We start from the raw sequence: 23,988 nt of genomic DNA on the forward strand, positions 1-23,988 counted from the left end.
CTGCTAGTTGAGGTCCTTGTTAGACTTCAAGTGGAGATGACAAATTTAAGTTCTGGGCATATTCAGAGGAATATAAAAAATACTGGATTATTTGTCTCACCCAGAGATGTAGAGTTGCTGCTCCTAAGCATGTATGGGTGTTACTGAAAGCCATGAATGATATCATCCAGGTCTACTGTGCAGACAGAAACAAGAGTGGGGCCCATAGCTGATCCAAATTTATTAATCCTCTTTTCATAAATTCACAGAAATAGAATTATTCACAGAAATAGGTCAAAGAGACCTATTCACAGAAATAGGTCAAAGAGTAACCAAAGGCTTGAGCTTAACAATTTAAATGCTATTTTGAATGGCTGTACTATCATATCTCCACATTAAAACAGGATAGGGAGGCACTGGGGCCAATTTTTCATAGACATCATTTAAGAAAACCTAGGTCAGAAGGTCAAGCAGTTGAACTTTGTGCCCTGTCAGCCCTAATTTCCCTGTCAACTTGAACTTCATTCTAGAAGTTCAGTCCCTGCCTTTGCAGCCTTTTACTTTCTTGGAAAGTTTTATGTTCAAATGTGTCCCATGTCGGAATAATAGCTCCCTGACCTGTGGGACAATCTATGATTAATGCATCCCAGGAGAGTACATGCCTTTCATCTGGCTTCCAGCCCTTATTGAATGGGGGTAAGATTGAAAATTTATAAAGATAGGATAAGGCCTATGGCAAAATGGAAACTCATTTAGAGGCTTATTAGCCAGGCTGGAATTTTAAAAGGAGATTTTTCAGGAGATCATTATGTTTATCTATTAAATCAGTTACCTGGGACCTGTCAGGAACACAAAAGTTCTATTGAATGCCTCTCCCAAGGACCCAGCATGCATGGTGTATCTTAAGAAGTAAAGGGTGTATCTTGGTTACAATTAGTAATGTCTGTAACTCTGAAGGGAATGAGGGTTTTGGCAAGGCCTTGTATTGTGACCTTGGTATATGAGGAGATATACTAAAACTAATATCATTTTGACTTACATTTTGGGTATATTCGTGAGCAAGAGATTCTAATATGTTGATTTTTTTTTTTTTTTTTTACCTTGAAGAAGACAGTTTGTATGTAATGGCCCAATAATTTATAATACATATGAAGATGGGACCACTTGTTGGCCAGGGCATCCAGTGTTAAGGCGACTGCCTTAATATTAAGTGTGATGTTTCTTGGGTCCTGTCCTTTGTTAGGGACATCCTGGCTAATGGATGGAAAGCAGCAACATTCCACTAAGCTCTATCACCTGTCATGGTTAGCAGTGCCATTAGCATAGTCCAGGAACTACCACTGCTGTTCACTCAGTTAATCCCAAGGATCACCAAAGATAGCTAAGGGGTTTAGGGAAGGGTGACCTCCTCCAGCACCATGGCATTTGGCAAGGAACTGAGAACAGGGGGGGCTACCTCTTCTGCTGGTGGAATATCCTATAGGGCTCAAGTTTGGTTCCATACTGTCTTAGGGAGGCCTCAGTAGCTGTGCCAACATTGTGAAGGTTAGTTTTTAAAACCCAAAACATAATGGGCAGGTGGGAGTGGAAGACCACAGGCTAAGAGTTTGTAAGAGCCCCTATTTCCTGGAGAGTCCAGTAGGTAGCCAGTCATTAGTTGTTTCCTGCCATTAATAAACGTGTCAAATGCATTTCCTTGGAAGAGGATACTATGAATGTGATGTCATACCTATGCTCCTGGAGAAAGGTGTGTATAGTTAAGAGCCTCTCTGCTAAGACTGTGTGTGATGGCAAAGCTGCTGAGAAACTCCATGGGTAGCTGGCAAAAGGTGTATTGAGTTCTTTTGAAGGTGGAGGCAAATGTGGTGAGAGATTGTTAAAATAGGAGTTTAGGAGTTTAGCCACCTGTAGTTGTCTTTATGTTCTGTCTTTGACTGATAAGAGAAAAAGGAAGGGACCCAGTGTCTCTAGGCAGCAACCTTAACCACAGGATACTCAGTCCTTCTACCCCTCAACTTGTTTTTTATTTTTAATCTCTATTTTCTTTGAATGCTTACCTGAGGAGATCCTCGTAGTCCCAAGCGTTCTGATGGACACCCTCTCTAGAGTGTCCCAATCAACCTTAGAGAGCCTGGGGGTCTACATCAGCAATAGTGGACTCAATTTTGTCTTTTAAATTATTTATTTTTTGACAATTTATTTATTTATTTTGAGACGGCGTCTTGCTCTGTTGCCCAGGCTGGAGTGCAATGGAGCGATCTCAGCTCACTGCAACCTCTGCCTCCCAGGTGCAAGTGATTCTCCTGCCTCAGCCTCCGGAGTAGCTGGGATTACAGGCCTGCACTAATTTTTGTATTTTTAGCAGAGACGGGCTTTCACCATGTTGGTCAGGCTTTAAGGAAGAGATTATTAACATGTCAATATGTACCAGCACTTAAAAGTACTCAACGCATTTACCAGGTGAAGTGTAATTTACAAAGAGCTGAGAAACATCTTCAAGTGTCTTAGGGGAAACAAGATCAAAGAGTTCCTTCCCCTCTCTTTCCTTTTCTCTCTCTCTCTTTTTTTTTTTTTAACATTGATTCACCGTCCTCTGTGGATGGGATCTGTGATAGCCCATGGGGTTGGGGACCAATGAGCAATGGCTACAAGGATGCAGCAGAGAAGGTGCCGCTGGTCCCAGCAGCATCGACTCTAATGAAGTGCTGTCTAGGACTATCCTCGGGAGGAGGACCATTTGACTCTTGGAGGGAGGAGAGTGAATTATCTTCTCCCAAGTGCTATTGAGAGCAGGCAGCATCACGTACGTCTACTGCAGCCTACTGGCTCCCTCAGCTTTCCAGCTATCATTCAGCAACATACACACCCATGACTCTATGATGGGGGAAACTCCACTTCTAGTGTCAGGGGATATCCCTCAAATTATAATCACTCAAAGGTGCACTGAAAAACAGCCAAGTCACATGGCCAATTCAAAAGAGGCTCCCCCTCTTGCTGGGATCAAGTTGGAATGCAGTATCCTGGAGTGTGTTATCGGGATTGGGACAGGATCGAGACTTTAGGAAGGGGATTTTTGGCAGTATTCAGAAGAAGTAATACAAAGCCATGCAAGGCAGTACACAAGAATGTCATCAGAGTAGAAAGGCCTCCAAAACAGTAGAGCCCTATCTAGTTAGGCAATTAAACCATGAGCGGTGAAAGGGCGTCTCTGAGGGACATTTCATTGGAGTTTGGAATGATCCCATTTTTGTTGCCAATTCCATTTGTGTTTTAAATGAGGCGGTAAGTCCCTTTGTGGGGTCTTTAAAAATCATTACAAAAAGGCATGGAAATCACACTCAGAAGTGCGTATGAGATAAAAATTTATTATCACAGTTTCTAGAGGGAACCAGAGGCATGCCATGCAAGGGTCCCTATGAGAAGAACTGCTAGGGAGCAGGCTCCATCAAGCAGGAGAGCCAAGAGAGAATGTGAACCCATGGGCAGGTACCTCATTGAGAGTCGACGTGGACTACACAAGCAAGAAGCACGAGGGGATTTTACTGGTACATTTGAATATCACTAGGTCACAATCAGGGAAGGCAAGAAGAGGAACTTGTGGCAGGAACCAGCCTTATCACATAGGTGTACCTGGTAACTTGGTGAGGGCTGGGTTGCTCAGAGGCTGTTCATGGAGAGGTTAAGGTATCAGGAACATATGAAGTTAAAAAAAATTGCAGTATACCACCCTGCTACACTGTATTTTGGTTACAAATTTTATGGAGAATAACTTTTCTATCCCTTTACTTTCAGCCTATTCGTGTCCTTAAAGCTAAAGTGAGTCTTTTGCAGGTGGTATATAGTTGGATCTTGTTTTATCCATTCAGTCACTCTATATGTTTTGATTGGAGAATGTAATCTATTTAATTTAAAGTGATTATTGACAGGCAAGGACTTACTATCATTTTGTTGTTTTCTGACTGTTGTAGCTCCTGTTTCTTCCTCTCTTCTTGTTTTCCTTTTTGATTTGATGATTTCTCTTGTAGTGACATGCATTGATCTCTTTATTTTTGTCTTCTGTGTATCTACTACAGATTTTTAGTTTGTAATTACCATAAAGCTTGCATAAAACATCTTATAACAGTCTATTTTAAGCTGATAACCTAAGTTAAATTGCATACAAAAACTCTACATTTTACTTCTCCTCACCTACACATTTTGTGTTACTAATGTCACAATTTATAACTTAATACACTGTGTCCCTTAGCAAATTATCATATAATTTTAAAATTTGTTTTTTTAACTTTTATACTAAGATTAAAAGTGAGTTACACATTACCATTACACTATTATTCTGATGTTGACTTTATACTTACCTTTACCAGTGAGTTTTATGCTTTTACACATTTTCATGTTGCTGAATATAGTCCTGTCATTTCAACTTGAAGAGCTGTTTTCAGCATTTCTTTTATGGCTGGTCTAGTGGTGATGAACTCGTTCAGTGCATCCACTCTTGAATATTTTTCTCCACTGGAGTGCTAGAACCTCATCTGGACTCCAGGGCTCCCACAAAGGTATTCTTGTTTATGGGTAGTTGACAAAATTGGTGTTTCCCTAGGGGGATAGCAGCTGGAAACTTCTACGTCATTATGTTGCTAATGTCCCTTCTGACAGAAGGTTTTTCTGGATACCATACTTTCTCCACTGGTATGTTTGGAGTTGTCCATATCACCTGCTGTTAAAAATGTCCCTGAACCTTTGGTCAGCCCTGACAGACCTATCTGTTCTCTGTTTCTCAATCCAGTTACCAACCTGACCAAAAGATGTACCAAAGATTTTTTTGTATTGAAATAATAATATTTAATAAACATCTGCTCTGTGCCAAGCATTTTGGCCTATACTTTATAGGAATAATCTCCTTAATCTTCAAAATAAATCTTTGAGAAAATATCATTTCATACATGATGAAACACAGTCTTAAAAAGGGAAAATGACTTGTTGAAGGTTAAGAAGTGATGGCAGTGGTATTTAAACCAGGGTTGTTTCACTCCAGAAAGTCCAGACTCCTTTTTTATATTCCTTAAATAGTTTATTGGCAAGTTGATTATTGTTACTTTATTTTATAACTCTAAAAGGAATATATGCACAACATAAAATATTCAAAAGATGTCAGCTCCTCCAGAAAGATAAAGTATGGGTCTTGTGCTGAAGAACTCAGTGGGTAATGTGGATGGAGCTCCTGCCTTAAGAGAGACAAGTATGTAAATGGACTGGGAAAGGCCGTCATGTGATGCTTGGGAAGGAGACATTCAGGTACTGACAATAAAGTCCACAGAGGAAGAGACAAAGAAATGGTTCACCTCGAAGTCTGTGAGGGGGAAAATAATCCGTGGAACCATGAGACATGCAAAAGTGGTTCTGAATAACTGTTACCCGGAATGTTATTTCCTACCACACATTAATGCATTTGCTAAAACAAAGCCAGAAACTTTAATTTGGATATCTGATTCCACTGGCGATGACCCAATGGGAATTTTCAGAGGAATTGGTTTTGCTAGCAATACTTGTATAGTAGAAGTTATGCTGAGTCTGGCTGGCTGCCAGCCAGCTATGAGGCTCAGTCTATGAAGTATCCCCTGGCTGGGAAGTTCTTTCAAACTCAGAAATTACAAAGTATCAAGTCTTAATATTGGTTGTATCCTAGATATACTGGTTAAAACGAATTACAATGTAAAAATATATATGAATATATGATAAGGTAATTGCAGAGGGATCTAAATGTTCATGTCACTTATGTCTAACGTCATCTTCTGGAGGTGTCATTCTAGGCAGCCAAATCCTAATTTTTTAGTCATTGAAAATTCTAGAATCAGAAAAAAAGGTTAAGTATATGGCAGCAGTTAATGGTTTAAACCTAAGATAGTTTGATGCATCCACCACCATAAAAATAATTGCTGCAGAGATATGACTTTACCCTACGGCTCCTCTGGCCTGGAGTGGTCAACACAGTTCTTTGGAGACTTACTATTTTCTGCTTTTACAGTTGAAATATGTTTTCTGCTAAGTGACAAGTTTCCTCGTCAGGTATATTAATACCTTAAATCTAATAGTTGTTAAGTTTAACAGACCTAGACTCAAACTGTTACTTTCTTATGATTTCTCATGTCTCAGCCCTGATTCTTGGAGTTGAGATAATACTTTATTTATCTGAGAGAAACTTTATAAGTTCTTGGGGAAAATGATGTCTTTTTAGAATGATATAGATAGATTTCTCAAACTTGAGAGGGGAACATGAAGACTTTTTAGAAAAAGGCAGATCGATTTCTCAACCTTGATATGGGTAACATGATGATGTCTTTTTAGAATCACGTAGATCGATTTCTCAAGCTTGAGGTCTCAGAAGTGCAAGCTGCTTCAGACCCCAGTGAGATGGGGTGGACTAATTATACATATCTTCATTCTGTTCCTATATGAACAAGGACTCAAGGCCTTGGCTGGGCCATGGCCAGTGTATAGTAATTTAGTGGAAGATAGGTGACTGAAATCAGTATTTCCTAAGCTAGCTCTTAGGATCAGTGTCTTTTCCATTCAGCCATATTCCTTTATCAAACTCAAATGGTAGGATTTTTCAGCAGTGGAACAGGCTGATGTGAAACATGTTTCCAGATAAAGACATTTATTTTGTTTCTGTTGCTGTTTAAAGCAAATAACAAAGAGAGTCTGGCCGGGTGCAGTGGCTCATGCCTGTAATCTCAGCACTTTAGGAGGCTGAGGTGTGTGGATCACTTGAGGTCAGGAGTTCAAGACCAGCCTGGTCAACATGGTAAAACCCTGTTTCTACTAAAAATACAAAAAATTAGCCGGGTGTAGTGGGATGCACCTGTAACCCCAGCTACTCAGGAAGCTGAGGCAGGAGAATGGCTTGAACCTGGGAGGCAGAGGTTGCAGCAGAGATCGTGCCACTGTACTCCAGCATGATTAACAAAGATGTAGGAACCAGAGCTCTCGGATTCCAGAGTTTGTCTTCTTGGCTCTATGCTGCTCTGTAGTCAGAATCAATCAATTCCCTTGGAACAGGTGAACAGAAAGTGTGTCTTGTCTTGCCTTTACACAGAGAAAGGGACCAATTAAATTCCAACTCTTTGGGAATTTAGAATCTCAGAGAGAAAAATTAAGAGAATAAATCACAATGAAGAAATTATCTATTAATATATTTATAATAAGAGCAAATTGAATGTCTCTCTGCTGCTGAGAACCATTGTTAGCACATCAGAATAAAGTCAAATAACATGGAGTGAGATGGAAGAGAGAGAAAACGGAGAGTTTCTTCAGAGCTCAGAGGGAAGAATTTATTTTTTGTTTTTTTGAATCCTACATATACAAGAAAATGTGTGTGTTTGAGTGTGTGTGTGTGTGTGTTTATTTTGTGAGAGAGACAGACTTGGTGGGGTGAGGTGAATTCAGGTTCTGGAGATGTGCTATGGAATTGGGGAGAACTTGGCAGGGTAGTTCTTCAGGGCCTTACCAGTGCTGAATTACTTAAAATTGAATTAAGAGAGTCTCCCACAGCACAAATTGAAACAGCTAGACTTGGGGATAAAGGAACAAATTTACCTAATAGGTCAAGATTCTGAGGTTGAGTCTTCTTTTCAATTTGGCAGTTGCACTGATTTATGTGCCAAACTGTGAACTCATTTCTCAAAGTGGTCCAGGAGAAGGACTGTTTAAGACTCTAGCAGGATCAGGTTCATGCAGCAGTCTAAATGATTTGCACATGCTCTAGGGCTGGTGACATCTATCTATACTCAAAAGCTGAATTTCTTTTTAGTGCACAGGTAAAACCATATTTTATGCCTTTTTAGGGAAAGATGATGCTGTACACTGGGATTGGTAATCAGGGAAGTTTCACTTTGGGAAATCCTGTCTTTCTGTGTTAGTCATTTGCATTGCTTTCTTCAAACTTCAGTAACAATTGAGATTGATCCATCACTATTTCAGTGGAGACTGATTTATAAAATTTGTAAGGGCTGCCCGTGTCTTCTCATCTGGGCCTGGCTTTTGAGGCCCCCTCGAAATGTAATCACCCCCAGCTTCCTCAAGCTCTGTCAGTAATCCTCTTTGCTGTCTCCTTCCTGCACCATTGTCTGGTACCTCCTCCTCTTCCAATCTGTTCCACCCCTCTGATCATTCTCCTCTGAGCTTCTCTGGGCCAAGACATGACTGTCCCTGACCTGTGACAGCTCCTTGTGCATGAATTTACCTCCACAGCTGAATTAGGAGTCTCCATGGCCACAGCTGACACTTAGCTCTTGTCTTACCCGTGAACTTGTGATACTTTTTCTTGTAATTGCTTTTCTTTTTTTTTTAATTAATTAATTAATTTATTTTTATTGTTATTATACTTTAAGTTTTAGGGTACATGTGCACAATGTGCAGGTTAGTTACATATGTGTACATGTGCCATGCTGTACTCTTTGTCGTGATTCTTATGGATGTGACTATATCTGAACAGCCTCAGTGTAATATAAATACACAAGAATCAAATTACTGAATACCTACTGTGTATCCAGACACTGCTAGACATACATTTTTATTACCCAACACATTAGCGTAATGAAGACATTATTTATTCATTAAATCAACTAAGACTATGATACATACCAGTATAATCTCTAACACTTTTCCCATAATATTTTGAGTGCTTATTATGTGCAATGCACAGATGAAATGCCCAGTCTGATGAAGTATTAAAATGGTTGTCAATTCAAAAGCAAATAAATGAACACTGCAGATTAAGCCATGCAGCTATAAAACCTAGCATAGCTTTATAAATTTAAGAATTATTAGCTGAATACTACCAACTGCCAGCAGTCAGAATTGAATGCTTGCTTTGTTTCTGAGATTATAATAAACACTTTACTAATGCTGAGGGCAGTAAAGTGGGATGCCCTAATTCATGCAGCTAGTAGATAAGGAAGTCCATGGTCATCTGGACACAGATCTCATAATCTTCCATTAATAAAATACTGGACAGTGTATGAGATATTGTCAATAAATGCCATAACCTTAGGCTATTAGTCTCCCTGAATGACAGGCTTTTAATTTATAATGCAAATAACAACAATCATCGCTTTGAACAGTTGGAAGGAGATGGCTGGACTTATTTATTTCAGAACTGAGATTACTAAAGCATTATTATTAAAAAAGGAACTTGGATTTGGGGCTGGCTCCCCTGAATTCTTAATAAGGGATAACCTTATGACTAAAAGGAAAGAGACCTCAAAATGGATGAGTGTGGGAGGAGTGAAAGAATATACAGTTGTATTAACTACCCGTCATATCCCTAGCATTTTTAAAATATTATAGAATTGTTATCACAATAACCCTGTGATGTGAGGTAATGTAAAAAAAGTTTTATGTAAGTTAAATATCTTTACTAGTAATGTTTAGAGAGGTTACATAACTTTCTCATTTTATATTCATTTATTGAGTACTTTACATGTTAATCACTGTCTTAATTTTTCTAACTTATTTATTTATCACTACAACATTCAAAGTTAGATGTTATTTTTATCCCCATTTAACAGTTGGCCAAACTGAGGCACAGAAACATTTTAAACATGCTCAAGGTCACAAGTAGAGGAGCCAGGATTCAAACGCAGGCACTCTGACTTTATACTTTGTGCTTTTAACCAATACATCAATACTCAAGGTGGTGGAATTCAGACTCAAATTCACTCCAAACCTTCTCTTTCTTTTTCACTTGGACTCACAGGAGAATATTCCTACCCTTAAATCCAGATGCCTCTGAAGACCAAGAATTGACTTTCTCTTTAGTAGGTCACAGACACTTTTAAGACAAGTGTGAGAATATTATCACCTTTCTGGGGTATTCAGAGTTCCCCAAGGAGCCTCAGGAAAATAGCATGTTCAATGTGATAATTGATAGCTCCGATTCATCTGGCTATTCCTCTTCCTTCCAGAGCTTCCTGCCGTGTCAAACCATTCCTTTCACATCATCAGTGTGTGTCCGTGTAAATGTATCTAGACAGCTATCCTACACATTTTTTTAAATCTGCAGCTTCTGCTCAGAATTCATATTGAAGTCTTCCCCAGGTGAAGCAGTTTTAGAAGTCGACTCTGAATCTCCTTGGTTCTAGCTCCATAGATAATAGGATTGAGTACAGGAGGCACCAGCACATAGAGATTAGCCAGAAAGATGTGCACATGTTTGGGGACTTGGTGGTGACCAAAGCGATGGGTGAGGAAGGAGAAGAAGGCAGGGATGTAGAAAACCAGGATGATGCCAATGTGGGAGCCACAGGTACTCAGAGCTTTGTGCTGGGCATCACGAGATGGAAGATGAAAGACTGCATGGAGGATGAAGCCATAGGAAATGGCAATGAGAATGGAATCCAGTCCCATGGCCAGCAGAGCCACAGTTAGCCCATAGACAATATTGACAGTGGTGTTGGCACAGGCCAGTCGGGCAATGCCCATATGCTCACAGTATGTGTGTATCATGACACGGTGACCACAGTAGGGGAGTCGCCTCAGCAAGAAGATGAAGGGGGAGACAATAGCCACACTACGGAATAGCCCAACAAAGCCAGTTCTGCCTATGACAGCATGGTTGAGAATGGTTGTGTACCTTAATGGGTTACAGATAGCCACATATCTATCAAAGGCCATGGCAAGTAGAATTGAGGACTCCAGAGCATAGATAGAATGGACACAAAACATCTGGGCCAGGCATCCACCAAAGGAAATCTCACCAGTATGTAGCCACTGAATGGCCAGCATCTTGGGCACAGTGGTAGAACTGAGAGCCAGGTCTGTGAGTGAGAGAAGGCAGAGGAAGAGGTACATAGGTGCATGAAGAGCATTGTCATGGCAATGACCAGGATGAGGGCAGCATTTCCAACCAGTGCTACAAGATACATGGCACAGACAGGGATGGCAATCCAGAAGTGGGCAGCCTCCAGCCCTGGGATCCCTGTTAAGAAGGTGTCTGGAAGATGGTTATCACTGAGGTTGGAATCTGACATTCTTCCTGGCAAATGAAGGGCTCTTTCTGAGTAGTATTGTTATGCTTGCCCTGTAACATCAGATATTTGGTTGATTTATGTAAAACAAAGATCTTTCTGTGAAATAATCTTTTTTAGACTCAGAAAAAATTTTTCACTTGTACAAACATCTGAAATGACTACCACATATAATTCATTTTAAAACCTTCTGCTAATTTCTATATTGAACAATGATGTTTTGAGTTCTATATCCAAGGCACCAAGCTAAGTATTTATTAGTCTTCTCAAACTGACCCTTCCAGACTTGTCTGCCTCCATATCCTGCACATCATCTATTGATCTCTAGTCCATCCACATTATGGGATATTTCTTACCTCTCATTCATGCCTTTTCTCTTACCTAGGGAGTCTCATTCCTTTATTTTCCTCCTCGCTATTAAGTTTTAATACAAGTTTCCCTGCTTCCCAGAGGCCTTCCCTTTCTAAACTGGTCTTGGTAATCTCTAATTTTGTATTTTTCCTACTTCCACTATCTTACAAAATTCTGCTGGGTTAGAACTATGTCTTTATGCAACCGTAACCTCTACGCTGCCCATGACTGTATTTGTACCTAGACATTTTGACAACTTCAATAAAGACTAAATTCTGATCATTCTTAGTAACAGGGCATTGATGTTTTAAATTAATGATATAATGATGCATTAACTTTTTTTCTGCGTTTGTTATGTGCTAAATATACACCAAATCACTTTTGTGTATATATATATATATATATATCATCTGAAGTGCCTATGAAGAGGCTAGGCAACCTGAATATGCTTTCATATCATGATTGAATATATACAGCAATTTGAGCATTCACATGGGTATACCAGAAGGAAGTGTGAGATAAATCAGATATGCTTGTTGAGGATACTGCACTCAACTATGGCAAAGCCAGCGTATAGTCCTCCAATCCACCAGTATAATGGCTGGATGTGAGGTCAGATCAGAATGGCAAGTGCTATTAGAGACAGATATAAAAAGTGAGGTATTTTAGATTTGCCACCCATAAAGGGACTGGAAGTGGATTCTGTTCTTGCTGTAGAGGGATAGCTAGTATTATACACATTGTCTCAGTAACATGTATCCCTAAAAGAATTCTGAGTAGAAATGCCAGGAAATCTGAATTTTAGCCCTGATTCTGTAACATTATTGATTTGTGACTTTGAACAAATCTCTTACTTATCTGGGCAGTCTCAATTTAGAAAGGGCAATGAATGTAGTCATTCTCTGATTTTCTGTCTGCTCACTACGTGGCATTGAAAAAAATTCCAAAGCCTTTTTGTGCCTTAGTTTTTATCTTTAAATTGGGAATGACACCATCTGACCTAACTTCACAAAATTTTGTGGTTGACTAAAGATGACTATTCATGGAATTAAACATTTGCATACCCAGAATAATTCCCCTATTTTTTCCTAAAAAAATAAGATTTATATTTTAACAACATATACTCTGGATAAAAGAGAGTACAGTTATCATTCACATCCCTAACCAATGAAAAGACCGATCCCAGAGAAGTGAACTGATGTAATTTAGATCACGAGGCATTTTATTTGCAGAACTATGATTAGGTCTCATGTCTCTTGATTCAGAGTTTGGTGTTTTTGCCTCACCCTACTGTCCATTAGTAAGTCCAATACTTGAACTCCTATCTGTTTCAAATGAGGCTAATATCTTTTTTGTCTAATATCAATTCCTAGTGCTGAAGTATCTTTACTCATTATCTGAGCTCCAAAGGGGTGGAATTAGGAAGTCCCCTTTATTTGCATTGAGATTTTTTTTTTTGTAAGAACAGGAGGCATCTTATTGATTCCTACCATAACAGAGCACCTAGGACTGTAATACAAAGAAACACATACATATTTTACTGCAGTAAAGATAACTGATGACTGATGGTGTTTAGGAAGTTATGAGACAAAAGATACAGAGCAAACAAAAAGTCATGGGCATCAGCCAATGCAGGGCTGTGCTAGAGGTTCCTATGTAGCCCAGACGCTCAGCTCATCTGCCTTCCGACTCTCTGCTTTGGTTTAAAATGCAGAGGAGAGATGGGAAACAATGATGAATGCAGGGGCGGGGATGCCCATTGTGTGCTCTGTAGATGTCTTAGGCAAATTTAGAAGCTAAAGAGCTGCTTGTGGCTGCTCAATCTCAGAAGTGAGTCAAGAAGTTTCCAGAGAAGCTCTCCCAAAGTAGAGTCTTATCATTTTCGTGTCACATGCCTCCACATTTCTTCCCTCTCCTCCTCCTCCCCAGGTCTCCAGTAACCCAACAGTATTTAGTGGGCACATACCATGGACCAGTCACTGTGTGGAACTGGGGTAACAGCAATAAACAATCAGACAAAAATCCCTGCCATGAAAGAGCTTAGATTTTAGCAAAGGCAGATAAATAGAAAACAAAATGCAGAAGTAAAATATATGTTAGATAATGATAAGGACTTTGAAAAAATAAAATAAAGAGGTAGTGGGAGTGGGGTAAATTCTAATTAGGGCATTGTATTAGTTTGCTAGGGCTGCCACCACAAAGCACCACAGACTGAGAGGCTTAAACAACAGAAACGTATTCTGTCACAGTTCTGGAGGCTAGAAGTCTGATATCACGATGTTGGCAGGTTTGGTTCTTTCTGAGTCCTTTCTCCTTGCCTTGTAGATGGCCCACCCTTGTGTCTTCACTTGGTCTTCCCTCTCTGCCTGTGCCCTCATCTCCCCTTGTTAAAAGGTCAACAGCCATATTGGATTAGGGCACATCCTAGTGACCACATTTTTAAAAAAAACTTTATCATCTCTTTAAAGATCTTATCTTTTTTTAAAAAAACTTTATCATCTCTTTAAAGATCTTATCTTTAAATATAGTCACACTCTGAGATGCTGAGGGTTAATTAAGACCTTGACATATGAATTTTGGGGTGTGGAGACCAACACAATTCAGCCTATAACAGACATCCAGGGAAATCTTTGCTGGGAAGGTAGTATTTGAGCAAAGCCTTGAGTCAAAAGAGCTAGCCATGCAGATATCAGAAGGAAGAACATTTCAGACAGAGGGACAGCAAGTACAAAGGCTGTGAGACACAGGCCTGCTTCATGGGTTTGGAAGCAGCAAAGAGGCTATTGTGCTGGAGGACTAGAAGTGGGAGTGCAAGGAGCATAGGCAAGATAGGCTAGATCCTTAGGCCACAGAAGGGACTTTGGCTTTCACTGTGAGTTGGAGGGGCATCCTTAAGGGAGAAATCACATTGCTGGTGATCTGTAAGTTCAGGCTCAGATTCATTGCTCAGCCCAAACAGAGTCAATCAGGTGCTTATGCGGATGGCACCAGGGATGCAAGGCTGAAGAGCTGGAGAAACAACACATTTTTATGGGAAAGATACATCTATTTCTAGAGCTCTCACTATTATAACCTCTAAACGTTGCCTCAATTCTTGATATTATTACTGTGAACCTTCTTTTTGATGCACTTAGAGGAAGGTTATTTTTATGTCATGTGCTTTGGTCAAATTTTTTAGGCTTTGTGTACTGTGCATTCTTTTATCCTTTTTCTTTTGCTGGTGGTGGACACATATATACACACTTATACCATGGCACTTCACTCACAAATTCGTGCTCCAAGAGAAAAAGAAGAATTTTGTGACGATGATAGCAGAGTACTAAGCAAAGCTTAGGACCCTTCTGAGCATGGCCTACTGCAACTGCCCTGGTATGTACCACTGAAGGCAGTCCTTTTAGAGAATGACATCAGTGCTCCAGCCAGATCCCCTCATATCCTATGATGTTACCTATTCATCAAGTCGTTGCACCAAGGGTCACATCCAGAAAAGTTTCCTCTCAGGATTAATTACTTCTCTTTCTTGACTTAAGAGTACTGTACTCTCTTCTCTTCCCAAATTAATTAAAAACAAGTGGACTTCAAAATTTTTATGTGGAAATTCCCTAAAGAATTTTCAAAACACTACATGCTGCTTTAAAAATTTTAGGTTGGAATATAAAAATTATGGTTAAATGTTTAAATGTAGAACAGGATGTAATTTCCAGTATATTGTAAATATTGACATTTTAAAATGAAACTCTCATATCTATTTTAAATGTTTCCTATAAAAACTTTATACTCTAGCAATTTCTAACTTGCCATTGTTCATTAAAAATACATGAACAAGTTTTTCTTAACTGTCAGAAATTTAATATTATTGCTTTATCTCATAGTTGGTTCATTACTCCAGATATTTCTTTTTTCCTTAAATATATCATTATAGTCACTCTCTCTTACTTATAAATAATATGTATATAAATTGGGATTAGTATTATTTCCTATAACAATAGGCTCAAAATGTTAAAATGTTTTGTTATTGAAATTATTATAAGGATTCACTAATGAAAGCCATATGAAAAATCTTTACATTTTATAAATTATTAAACATAGGCCTAAGGTTTTTGGAAATACATATCTTAATGACATTGATAGAATTTTCTCTTTTCTCCCAAATTACTTAATGTATCCATAAGACAATGTTGATGGAACGAGACAGGTTTTACAGTCATTCTTAATTTTATCTATAAAAATTTAAACTCTGAGAACACTTATTTACATAAGTAACTTAGTTGAGAATGGGAAACTTTCATTTATGCAATGTAGGAATTATAGCATAATTGAGAGTAACTGCTGTAATCAGCAACAGTCTTAAGAAAGGATGGTTCTGGTCATATGAAATGCAGAGAAGGATACTTGCACAGCTGGGACCCAGACCTTTGGTGAGAGGTCTCAGCCAGGTGGTGCTGGTATATGTCAGGGACATGATGAAGTTGGTTAAAAGTAGGGGAGAAATAGAAAATTTAAACTGGAACCAACTGCTAACATCAGATCAGTGGCTGTTGCTGAGGACAAAACAGGTACTTGCATGACACTGACAGAAATAAAACGTGAACAGGAAAAGCAAATCTCTTTTTTTTAAAAAATTGAGATTTTATTGGTTGAGGATCAGTACAGACATTTCAATTTGTACACAATTCTTAACATATGTACTGAAAATCTAAAAAGCCATGTACTGTAATTCTTTTTTTTTAAAGTTATTCCAGTGACTTTCCAGCTTAAAATTTGGAAGCAAATTGTCCTTAAGAGGCTATCAAGTACTGGTATCTTCACATGTTGATAAGCTGTTACATACATCCCACCAATTCACAACTGAATAGCATGTACACTACATATTCAAATTTTTAATCTTTCGCAGCACAGTAACCAGGTGATTAGGAAAACAAGACTACCACAACCAAAGCTGTTACAGAGTACACACAATTCTGACAGGGAGAGCCATGATCAAGGAGTGGTTTTCTTTAGGAAACAATTCTACTAAAAAATAACATGGGAATAGAAGTAATTTAAAATGTTCAAGACATTAAATGCAGGACTGACTCCATATTGTCATTTAATATGCATTGTATTATAGGATATAAAAACTAACCCCCATCTATGGAGTGTTAAGCTGACACCAAAGACAGTCAAAACCTCCCATAATTCAATAACCCACACTGTTTTCTGGTTGTACCAAAAAATAAACAATCAGCGAATGATTTCACCTCTTAAATAAAGCATTTACACTTAAAAGATGGGATGAGGTGGGATTCCCTCCTTCTTAAAAATGTTTCTAGAGCTACTAAAAAACTTGCATTTACAAAATAGTTGATAAAAATATTCCTCTGGATTGTACAAGAAGAGAGACAGGGACCACTGATAAGACATGGTGTGTGGTATTAATTAGACTTGGCTTCTTTCTCTCCTGTTTCATCAGAGGTTGGACTCTCCTCAGTTTTCACTTCCCTGTTTTCTGCAGGTAAATGTTCTTTAGTTTCTTGGTTAGCCACTTTAGCCTGTTTTTCCTTTGCTTCCCTTTTCCCTGAATATGCTGAAGAATGTTTTCCAACTTGGTTCCATTCTCCCCGTCACTTTCAGGTATACTAATCAAATGTAGGTTTGGTCTTTTCACATAGTCCCATATTTCTTGGAGGCTTTGCTTATTACTTTTCATTCTTTTTTCTCTAATCTTGTCTTCACCACTTTATTTCATTAAGTTGCTCTTCAATCTCTGATATCTTTTCTTCTGCTTGATTGATTTGACTGTTGATACTTGTGTATGCTTCACAAAGTTCTCGTGCTGTGTTTTTCAGTTCCATCAGGTCATTTATTTTCTTCTCTAAACTGGTTATTCTAGTTAGCAATTCCTCTAACGTTTTTTCAAGGTTCTTAGCTTCCTTACCTTGGGTTAGAACATGCTCCTTTGGCTCGGAGGAGTTTGTTATTACCCACTTTCTGAAGCCTACTTCTGTCAATTTGTCAAAACTCATTCTCCGTCCAGTTTTGTTCCCTTGCTGGCAAGAAGTTGTGATCCTTTGGAGGAGAAGAGGCATTCTGGTTTTTGGAATTTTTAGCCTTTTTGTGCCGGTTTTTCCTCATCTTCATGGATTTATCTACCTTTGGTCTTTGATGTTGGTGACCTTCAAATGGGGTTACTGAATGGACGTCCTTTTTGTTGATGTTGGTGCTATTCCTTTCTGTTAGTTTTCCTTCTAACTGGCTCGTCTGCTGTAGGTCTGCTGGAGTTTGCTAGAGGTCCACTCCAGACCCTGTTTGCCTGGGTATCACCAGTGGAGGCTGCAGAACAGCAAAGATTGCTGCCTGTTCCTTCCTCTGGAAGCTTCGTCCCAGAGGGGTACCCTCCGGATGCCAGCCGGAGCTCTTCTGTATGTATGAGGTGTCTGTTGATCCCTGCTGGAGGTGTCTCCCAGTCAGGAGGCCTGTAGGTCAGGGACCCACTTGAGGAGGCAGCCTATCCCTTAGCAGAGCTCGAATGCTGTGCTGGGAGATTCGCTGCTCTCTTCAGAGCCGGTAGGCAGGGACGTTTAAGTCTGCTAAAGCTGTGCCCACAGGCGCCCCTTCCCCCAGGTGCTCTGTCCCAGGGAGTTGGGGGTTTTATCTATAAGCCCCTAATTGGGGCTGCTGCCTTTCTTTCAGAGATGCCCTGCCCAGAGAGGAGGAATCTAGAGAGACAGTCTGGCTACAGCAGCTTTGCAGAGCTGCAGTGGGCTCCACCCAGTTCCAACTTCCCTGCAGCTTTGTTTACACTGTGAGAGGAAAAGCCCTACTCAAGCCTCAGTAATGGCAGACACCCTTCCCCCAACCAAGCTTGAGCATCCCAGGTCAACTTCAGACTGCTTTGCTGGCAGCAAGAATTTCAAGCCAGTGGATCTTAGCTTACTGGAGTCCATGGGGCTGGGATCCACTGAGCTAGACCACTTGGCTCCCTGGCTTCAGCCCCCTTTCCAGGGGAGTGAATGGTTCTGTCTCACTGGTCTTCCAGGAGCCACGGGTGTATGAAAAAAACCTCCTGCAGCTAGCTCAGTGTCTGTCCAAACAGCCACCCAGTTTTGTGCTTGAAACCCAGGTGGCCAAGGCACCCGAGGGAATCTCAGGGTCTGTGGTTGTGAAGACAGTGGGAAAAGCATAGTATGTGGGCTGGAGTGCACTGTTCCTCAGGGCATGGTCCCTCATGGCTTCCTTTGGCTAGGGGATGGAGTTCCCCGATCCCTTGTGCTTCCTAGGTGAGGCGATGCCCCACCCTGCTTTGGCTCGCCGTCTGTGGGCTGTACCCACTGTCTAACCGGTGCGAACAAGATGAGCCAGGTACCTCAGTTGGAAATGCAGAAATCACCTGCCTTCTGCATTGGTCTCACTGGGAGCTGCAGACTGCAGCTGTTCCTATTTGGCCATCTTGCCAGCCACTTGATTCCACTTTTGCGGAACCAGGTTTAGCAGACAACCACATTGATCTCCTCTTGGGCTCTTCCTTGGGGCCACCTTTGGTGGAGCTGACCTTCCTTTTGGGCATCCTGGCAGCCGGGAGGGGGAGTGTTGGGTGCCTGTGGCCCAGGGGCACCGGGAACCTTCATGAAGCTGGGCTGCTTGGTTGCTGCCATTCCTCCCGCCGCTGAGACCTACATCATGGGTGCTGCTGCTGAGTGATGCCATTCCTCCCGCAGCTGAAACCCACATCACGGGTGGTGGGAGAACTGGCAGGAAAAGCAAATCTCTTATCCTTCATTCAGCTTTCCAGTCTCCCTCACTGCCTCCTACTGGCAGAGCCCAACAGGCCAACAGCCCAACTGGTAGAGAAAAAATGCAGTCTCGGCTGGGCATGGTGGCTCATGCCTGTAATCCCAGCACTTTGGGAGGCCGAGGCAGGCAGATCACAAGGTCAGGAGATCGAGACCAGCCAAACCAACATGGTGAAACCCCGTCTCTACCAAAAATACAAAAAATTAGCTGGGCGTGGTGGCGGGCGCCTGTAGTCCCAGCTACTCAGGAGGCTGAGGCAGGAGAATGGCGTGAACCCAGGAGGCGGAGCTTGCAGTGAGCCGAGATCATGCCACTGCACTCCAGCCTGGGTGACAGAGCGAGCCTCTGTCTCAAAAAAAACAAAAAACAAAAAAACAAAAAAAAACAGTCCCAGCCTAAGCATCATAAAAGCAGCGCATAGAAGGGTGGTTTTAGAACAGAGAGGCAATAGCATAAAATTCAGCATGTAATCCTTTGGAACATGTATACAAGCATGCACTATAACTTGTATCACATTATAGGACTGAGTAAATATGAATTATGTATAAAAATCAGAAACCAATTCATTTTGTTAGACCTCACAATGAATTGTTTCTTTATTAATGTAAGAGAAAATTATATATTGCTAAGAAAATAGAAAACATTTTTATAAGGTTAAATAATATTAAAATTGACTACAATTTGAAAATATTTTATGAAAAAACTTGATAGAAATAACTTTTAGTTGACTAATTCATAGCTTTTGTAATGTTTATCCTCTCTAAAAAGCATACACACATGCATATGACATAAATTTTTTGTTTGTAAGAGTCATCTTGTAAATTTTGAAAAATATGATAGTCTTTTGAAACATTTCAACTATATTTATAATTACTAAATATAATCTTTCAACTGTTTGGAGGTATGTTTCTTTCTAGTAACAACCTATCCTAATGATAAATATTAAATTACAACTTCAAGAAAAGCACAAAATCTCCTTAAGCTGATAGGCAACTTCAGCAAAGTCTTAGGATACAAAATCAATGTGCAAAAATCACAAGCATTCTCATACACCAATAGCAGACAGAGAGCCAAATCATGAGTGAACTCCCATTCACAATTGCTTCAAAGAGAATAAAATACCTAGGAATCCAACTTACAAGGGATGTGAAGGACCTTTTCAAGGAGAACTATAAACCACTGCTCAATGAAATAAAAGAGGATACAAACAAATGGAAGAACATTCCATGCTCATGGGTAGGAAGAATCAATATCATGAAAATGGCCATGCTACCCAAGATAATTTATAGATTCAATGCCATCCTCATCAAGCTACCAATGACTTTCTTCACAGAATTGGAAAAAACTACTTTAAAGTTCATATGGAACCAAACAAGAGCCCGCATGGCCAAGTCAGTCCTAAGCCAAAAGAACAAAGCTGGAGGCATCACGCTACCTGACTTCAAACTATACTACAAGGCTACAGTAACCAAAACAGCATGGTACTGGTACCAAAACAGAGATATAGATCAATGGAACAGAACAGAGCCCTCAGAAATAATGCCACATATCTACAACCATCTGATCTTTGACAAACCTGACAAAAATAAGAAATGGGGAAAGGATTCCCTATTTAATAAATGGTGCTGGGAAAACTGGCTAGCCATATGTAGAAAGCTGAAACTGGATCCCTTCTTTACACCTTATACAAAAATTAATTCAAGATGGATTAAAGACTTAAATGTCAGACCTAAAACCATAAAAACCCTAGAAGAAAACCTAGGCAATACCATTCAGGACATAGGCATGAGCAAGGACTTCATGTCTAAAACACCAAAAGTAATGGCAACAAAAGCCAAAATTGGCAAATGGGATCTAATGAAACTAAAGAGCTTCTGCACAGCAAAAGAAACTACCGTCAGAGTGAACAAGCAACCTACAGAATGGGAGAACATTTTTGCAATCTACTCATCTGACAAAGGGCTAATATCCAGAATCTACAATGAACTCCAACAAATTTACAAGAAAAAAACAACCCCATCAAAAAGTGGGTGAAGGATATAAACAGACACTTCTCAAAAGACATTTATGCAGCCAAAAGACACATGAAAAAATGTTCATCACTGGCCATCAGAGAAATGCAAATCAAAACCACAGTGAGATACCATCTCACACCAGTTAGAATGGCAATCATTAAAAAGTCACGAAACAGGTGCTGGAGAGAATGTGTAGAAATAGGAACACTTTTACACTGTTGGTGGGACTGTAAACTAGTTCCACCATTGTGGAAGTCAGTGTGGCGATTCCTCAGGGATCTAGAACTAGATATACCATTTGACCCAGCCATCCCATTACTGGGTATATACCCAAAGGATTATAAAACATACTGCTATAAAGACACATGCACATGTATGTTTATTGTGGCACTATTCACAATAGCAAAGACTTGGAAGCAACCCAAATGTCCAACAATGATAGACTGAATTAAGAAAATGTGGCACATATACACCATGGAATACTATGCAGCCATAAAAGATGATGAGTTCATGTCCTTTGTAGGGACATGGATGAAGGTGGAAACCATCATTCTCAGCAAACTATCACAAGAACAAAAAACCAAACACTGCATGTTCTTACTCATAGATGGGAATTGAACAGTGAGAACACATGGACACAGGAAGGGGAACATCACACACTGGGGCCTGTTGTGGGGTAGGGGGAGTGGGGAGGGATAGCATTAGGAGATATACCTAATGTTAAGTGACGAGTTACTGGGTGCAGCACACCAACATGGCACATGTATACATATGTAACTAACCTGCACGTTGTGCCCAGGTACCGTAAACTTTAATTAAAAAAAAAAATCAAAGTGAAGTTTAGATTTAAAATCTCAATCCTAGGCATAATGATGATATTGTTCAAAGAGATAGCGAACACAGATGAAAAGCAATTCTGTGGTGTAGAGAAATGATTATTAATCCCATGGCATTTAGGAGCTGGAAACTATTTGGTTATAAAATAAATTATTAAAAACTTACTTTAAGCAAATTAAATTATTCAGAGAGCAAAGTGATGGCTCGAGCTAAATGGATAAAAGAATGAAAAAGTGGATGGTAATATAAAAGTCTAATGCACCTTGACGAATGTCTGGAAGATTATCTCCATGAATGAACATCTCCCTGTCCATTTATCTTTTACCCAGATGAATGGATAAGATAATTTAACTGAGAGACTGTATAGGAGCAGGGAAACTGAGAGTAGTGGAAGTTCAGTTACATGAAAGAATGAAAAGAGGAAATTATTATGGTTCGTGAATAAGTGGTTTCCTCAGGAACAGAGCATAATTGTTGAGAAAGTAGTAATTAGAAAGAAGTTTTGTCTTAGGTCTTTAACAAATTGATACCCATATATTGATGAAGAAAAGAGTTCAAAGCTTTAAATGTGAGAAAGAGCACAATAGATGCAGGTATAAAGGAGGGCAAAGGGACCTGTTTTGACAGCCAGATAAGCTGAGACAACTCAGGCCATTTGTGAAATCTTGGTAAGATGGAGAGGCAAGGATAAATAATCTGGTGAACTAAATGTATTAATGCAATAAAGTATGGGACTGGATAGTATGTGGGAGTCTTAAAATGTTAGGCAGAGACCATGGATAAAACTGTATATTTGTCGTCTTTACAGGATAGTGGCCTTAGAATCTAAGCAGGAGTTCCAGCATGAGAGGTAATTCCCACAACAGCTCAGGGTTGTCTCCTTTCATCTTGACAGGACTGCTGGGGCTGGAGACCTCTCAACACTGGACTTTTTTGCTCCTTGGTGCTCTCTACATTGTCTCCATTGTGGGCAATGCCCTTATCCTTTTCATTATCACGAAGGGACAGAGCTTGCACCAGCCTATGTACTACTTTCTATCCTTGCTCTCAGTTAATGATCTAGGTGTGTCTTTCTCCACACTGCCCACAGTTCTGGCCACATTTTGCTTCTACTTGAGGGAGATCAGTTTTTATTATTGTATGGCCCAAATGTTCATTATCCATCTCTTTTCTTTTGTGGAGTCTGGTATCCTGCTGGCTATGAGCTTTGACCACTATGTGGCCATCCGTAACCCGCTGCGCTATGCCACAGTGCTCACTGGTGCCTGCGTGGTGCATATAGGCATGTCCGTTATCATCAGTTTCTGCATGGTTTTTCCACTGCCTTTCCTTCTGAAGAGATTACCCTTCTGCAAGGCCAATGTACTCTCCCATGCCTACTGCCTGCATCCAGATCTGATCCGCCTGCCCTGTGGCGACATCACCATCAATTATATCTATGGTCTATTCACTGTCATCTCTTCCTTTGGCCTGGATTCTGCCCTTATCCTACTCTCCTATGTGCTCATACTCCGCTCTGTACTTGCCATCGCCTCCCGGGGGAGTGATTAAAGACTCTTAACACCTGTGTGTTACACATGTGTGCTGTGCTCATCTTTTATGTGCCCATGGTGTCTATGTCCATGGCTGCTCAGTATGGGAGGCATGCCCCACGGTATGTACACGCACTCTTGTCCCTTATCTATCTCTTTGTGCCTCCGATGCTCAACCCTGTCATCTATTCCATTAAAACCAAACAGATTCATTGGAGGCTTTGCAAAATACTACTGGCAACCAGGATTTGAGCAGGAGACTTGTTGAAAAGAAGAGATTCAGAGGATGTTTATCCTTATTTCGCAAATTTAAGTTTTCAAACCTGCTTCAAGAGGGCATTTAAAATATCCTTTAGGGCACTGACCTTCCGTTAGGATTCCTGCCATCAGTTGTTGGATCCTGGCAATAGTCAAGTCTCAAGCTAACAGGTTTTGCCAAGTAAACTGGGCTATAATTTTTTTAAAAAGTATTTGCTC

The 23,988-nt window shown here is 40.1% G+C and overlaps 2 protein-coding genes and 1 pseudogene across 3 annotated transcripts in view; 2 read left to right on the top strand and 1 right to left on the bottom strand.

The window, feature by feature from the left end:
- HBE1 (hemoglobin subunit epsilon 1) overlaps nt 1-23,988 on the top strand; it is a 250,894-nt gene that overhangs the window by 6,117 nt on the left and 220,789 nt on the right. The gene's annotated exons all lie outside the window — the stretch shown is intronic.
- LOC129008858 (olfactory receptor 52D1-like) lies at nt 10,054-11,006 on the bottom strand. Its single transcript, XM_054441313.2, is given in 2 exon segments — nt 10,054-10,850; nt 10,853-11,006. Coding segments are annotated over 2 exon segments (951 nt in total).
- Nucleotides 22,823-23,763, top strand: LOC129008864 (olfactory receptor 51I2-like; annotated as a pseudogene).

The sequence above is a fragment of the Pongo pygmaeus genome, chromosome 9, assembly GCF_028885625.2.
Source record: "Pongo pygmaeus isolate AG05252 chromosome 9, NHGRI_mPonPyg2-v2.0_pri, whole genome shotgun sequence".
Lineage (NCBI taxonomy): Eukaryota > Metazoa > Chordata > Mammalia > Primates > Hominidae > Pongo > Pongo pygmaeus.